The 4087-nt window shown below is 44.8% G+C and overlaps 1 protein-coding gene across 1 annotated transcript; it reads left to right on the forward strand.

The window, feature by feature from the left end:
- The first annotated feature begins 616 nt into the window (after positions 1 to 616).
- LOC125546229 (uncharacterized) lies at positions 617 to 3857 on the forward strand. Its single transcript, XM_087525413.1, has 10 exons — positions 617 to 1367; positions 1457 to 1648; positions 2323 to 2436; positions 2526 to 2561; positions 2662 to 2757; positions 2845 to 2937; positions 3056 to 3172; positions 3270 to 3302; positions 3407 to 3457; positions 3546 to 3857. Exons 1-10 carry the CDS (start codon positions 753 to 755, stop codon positions 3645 to 3647), a joined length of 1449 nt encoding a protein of 482 aa, XP_087381539.1. The 5' UTR covers positions 617 to 752; the 3' UTR covers positions 3648 to 3857.
- Positions 3858 to 4087: the final 230 nt, after the last annotated feature.

Below are 4087 nucleotides of genomic sequence, written 5' to 3' on the forward strand. Positions count from 1 at the left end.
CGATAGGCTGATCTTATAGAGAACATACCGTTCTTTTCAAAGTTCCAGCCCAGAAATCCTCGCTATTTCTAGTACATAGAGGGATGCTCATAATTTGCCTCTGCATCCGTGTTCAAAAAAATTTGGTGCAGGAGACCCCAACAATGCTACACCTATGGACATTTTCTACAGAAGTTAACTTACGGGATGAGTTGTGAAGATGTGATTGGAAATCAAAAGAAGAGGGGACCACCACTGGAAATCAGGAGAGGAGAGAAGTTATGGGAAGATGAGTCCGTAGGTGTATCCTGTAGATAGTGTCCGTAAGTGTAGCATTTTTTAGGAGACCCCTCTTCCACGAAGCATTGCTATTATCAATCATCATCAACTGAAGTATGTATGTATAGGGCGATCATTAGTAAGACGCACAATCGGTCAATCGGTCATAGAGAGACGCACAACCTGTCAAAAGAAAAAAAGACGCACAATCGGTCACATTTTCTCATCTCTCAGCATCCAATTATCAAACCAAATACCCTTAAAAAAATTATCAAACCAAATGTTAAAAAACCTCAAGGAAGACCGGAAGAAAAGAAATTTTGGGCCTGCTTTCATTTAGGCCCAGCCTTTGTAAGGATACGGTTCGTGAACCGACCCGAGAGAGGACAAAGGTCACGCCTCCTCATCCACGCGAAACCCTAGCGCCGAATCGCGATCCCCTTCCCCACGCCGTCACCACGATCCCACCCCGTGTGACCGCCGATCTGCTGCCGATGACGCAGAAGAAGCGCCGCCGCCGCAGGAGGTCTCCTCGCGAAGGACCCTCCCGCCGTCGCCGCGGTGAAGAAGGCGCATCGTTGTCTGGATCCCTTGTCGAATCGGATAGCAGCAGCACGACATCCAGCGCGCCGCCGTCCGGATCCTTCGACAAGCCGGCCGGGCGGACTTCCAGCGCGCCGCCGTCCGGATCCTTGGACGAGCCGCCGGTCGCCTGGCCGGCCCGCCAGTCCAGGTACCATGAGATCCTCGCCTCGCGCCTCGCCGGATTGCAGTTACAAGCGGGCGTCGCCGTCGACAGCCCAAATCTTCCTTCCGATGAAATTGTCCAAGTCCTCGCTCGTTCTAATTTCTATGATGATGAGCTGCGGGCTGCTCTGGTAGAATATCAAGTCCACAAGTTCTTGAGCGAACCCCACGGACCAGATGTTGAAGATACATACTTTGGAGAGGAGTCGGGCGATGATATCACTGCGGAGGAATTCGTCAAGTACTCTGGACAGCTAAAGACTCGCAGACCTGCTGAAGTTGACACCAAGACTGGGCTGGATCAAGAGCAGTTGGACAGCCTCCTCGCCAAGTATAAACGTTATCACTTCAAAGCTTACCTGGTTAGTCCCATATCACCACACCTATTTGTCGATCGCGATCAAGCATATACACCCTCGTATGTACCTTACTCATCTGTCCATTTGTGTAGTTGTTGTTAGGAAAGCCTGTCGACGAGCTAGAAGATGCTGCATTGGAATCCAAGTACCCTATGGAGCTTGCCTTGGAGAATGACTTCTTCTATCCTTGCCATCATGATAGCGCCTTTGGCTGGTATTTCGACTCCGACCTCTGTTTACTTGCAAACTTGAGCGACTACCAGCGGCTAGTCCTTCCTAACTGTGTAAGTATATGTGTGTATTCGCAACTTTGAATTGAGTGATGCAGATACACTTAATCTGTGCTCATGCGGCCAGTAACCAATTTCTTATTCTCTTCTTACCTTTGAATGGGTGACCACAAATATTTCTCTGACAGCTTGGATAGTTAATGTATCATGACTGCAATTTCTCATTGTTTTTATAGCTTGGCTTTGTGTGAGTAACCTCTTTGTTCCAGGGGCCTGAGGTTCTTGCCGAAATGCAAAAATAAAATTATGAACGTCACATCTTCTGGAGATTAAACACAGCTTAAAATATGTGTGTTTGCAATAAATTATGGAAAATGTCATAAACTGTGTACGGTAGAAGAAAAAGACAAGAATTATAATTTCTTCCCTGAGAGTTTATTATACTGATGCATTTTTTGCACGGAGCAAGTCCTAAAAAAAATCACAAGCGGTCCACATGCAGAAAACTCCCAAATACGAGTACCATACTTTTTCTGTATGTGTAACCAGATTTTTGCCTGATATCCCTAGGCTTACAATACTGTTTTTTTTTTTGGAATTTTGTGAAGTGCGAAAGTACTGTAACCAATGATAGTCACACACATATTAAGAGCATTCCATGCCCTTATGCCCAGCTTGTTATTCTCAGGACAGCTGTGATATGCTGCTTCCCTTCCTTTCTGGTGCAGGGTGGGAATGAGTATGAATATGACAGATGGAGTCAGTACAAAGCGTTTTATAACACCCCTGATGCTGATAGAGAGTATGTGCTGTACTGGGAAAAGATGGTCAAGGAAATGAAGGTATTCATGGTGCAATGATCAGCCAGTCCAAGTTTAAAACTTTGTTCAGTAAAAAAGAAATTGGACTAACAACCTTCTGTTCTTAACAGTGGCTTGAAAATCATGTGCTTAAAGGTTTTCTGGAGGTAGGCCTATATGACCTCTCAAAACCATGGAATGACAACTAATCTTGCATACGCATTGTAGCATCACTGATCACAATAACTTCTCTGTTCTACTATTTAGTGGGAGCCAATGCGCCGTAAAGGTTTGTACCAATCAATTAAGATAGCCAATGGGTTCACCAACATTCATTTGGGTCTAGCATATCATGGTTTCGAGGTACGATTCCTTTGTCGCTTGCTCATTTAGATGGTCAGCTCTAGTTATGATTATATCTAACAATCGCAATCTTTCGATTAAATTTAGGAGTATGTATTGAGGACTCGATCTTATCGTCTGTTTGTGGAAGGTCTTGACCGTGCCTTTCTTGAGATTTGGAAGAGGGTCAATGAGGGTCAGGTCAGCATTGTACATCAGAACTAACAACAGTTTATGATTATTGATCAGGTTTGTCAATGCTTTCTAACCCTGTATATGCTCGGTGTTGGTGTTTTCTTCTTTGTTGGACAACTTCTAGACGTCTTTCAGAGATGCTCTGCAGAAAGTTTACAATGAGAATCCGGTTCCATTGCGCCAACGTACTTTGAAGGCTGAGCTGGAGTGGCCCGGCGGTTTTTTGCAACTGGAGCGACTAGTAGGTTTCTTTTTTGTTCATAGGAGTTCTGTACGTGTTTTCATTTGTTAATTCGTGTCTCTTACGGTGCAAATGCTTTAATCATCTTTCCTTGCAGTTCCGCCGGTGCACGGAAGGCATTAGTAAGGAAGTAAGTATATGTATAGTATGGTGTGGTCTAGCATCCATTGGAATGTGTTACTATATAGTACAATCATCGTCTGATGTCTCTCCTTCGTGTATGTATATATATAGCTTCCAGATCGAAGAGTCCAAGAGTTGATTGCACAGGAAATTAGTTACAAGGTAGGCTGTATAGATATTGGAAGGCAAAAAATATTGCTTCCCCTTCAGTTTTTGTATGTGATAATAGCTCATTCTTTTCCAATTTCAGCGTGCGTTGCCAAAGACGTATGCCGAGTACGCCAGGAAGAAGCTCCAAGTTGCAGAAGTCTTGGGAATCATCCCCAGCCCCAGGGCCGAGATACCAGCGTAGCCAGCTGTGTTCGTTTGTTGCTGGCGTGCGTGGTGATCTTTTGGCATTAATTAGATGCCCATGTACATGTGGGCTTAGATATATGGCGTACCCTTTTTGAGCAAATTGTTCATTGTGCCTCGAGATCTGCCACGATATCATTCGATGTGGTTCGTACTATGGAATTGTGTGATGGGATCTTTTATTGAAGAAAAAACTTTATGTGGCTGATGGTGCTAAAGAAGTAAACATCCCTAGTTATAGTCCAAATAACAACAATATGTGGCAAGATTTGTCTCCCGGCCGATTTCTCATTTGCCACCGCTCCAGTACTTTCCAAGACCAATGACCATCTCCATAGTCACCCTTTTAGGTCTCAATATCCTGGTAAGAGCTTCTACAGCCGGACTTTGCGAAACCGATCCGTGGTCCGTTGACACTGGCCGGGCACTCCCTAATCT

Source organism: Triticum urartu, chromosome 5A, assembly GCF_056163025.1.
Source record: "Triticum urartu cultivar PI428250 chromosome 5A, HENAU_Tu73, whole genome shotgun sequence".
Taxonomy (NCBI): domain Eukaryota; kingdom Viridiplantae; phylum Streptophyta; class Magnoliopsida; order Poales; family Poaceae; genus Triticum; species Triticum urartu.

Coding starts and splice junctions, on each gene's coding strand:
- LOC125546229 (XM_087525413.1), top strand. CDS start 753: ATGACGCAGAAGAAGCGCCGCCGCCGCAGGAGGTCTCCTCGCGAAGGA. Junction 2,437..2,525: donor AGATGGTCAAGGAAATGAAG/GTATTCATGGTG, acceptor TGTTCTTAACAG/TGGCTTGAAAATCATGTGCT. Junction 3,303..3,406: donor CGGAAGGCATTAGTAAGGAA/GTAAGTATATGT, acceptor GTATATATATAG/CTTCCAGATCGAAGAGTCCA.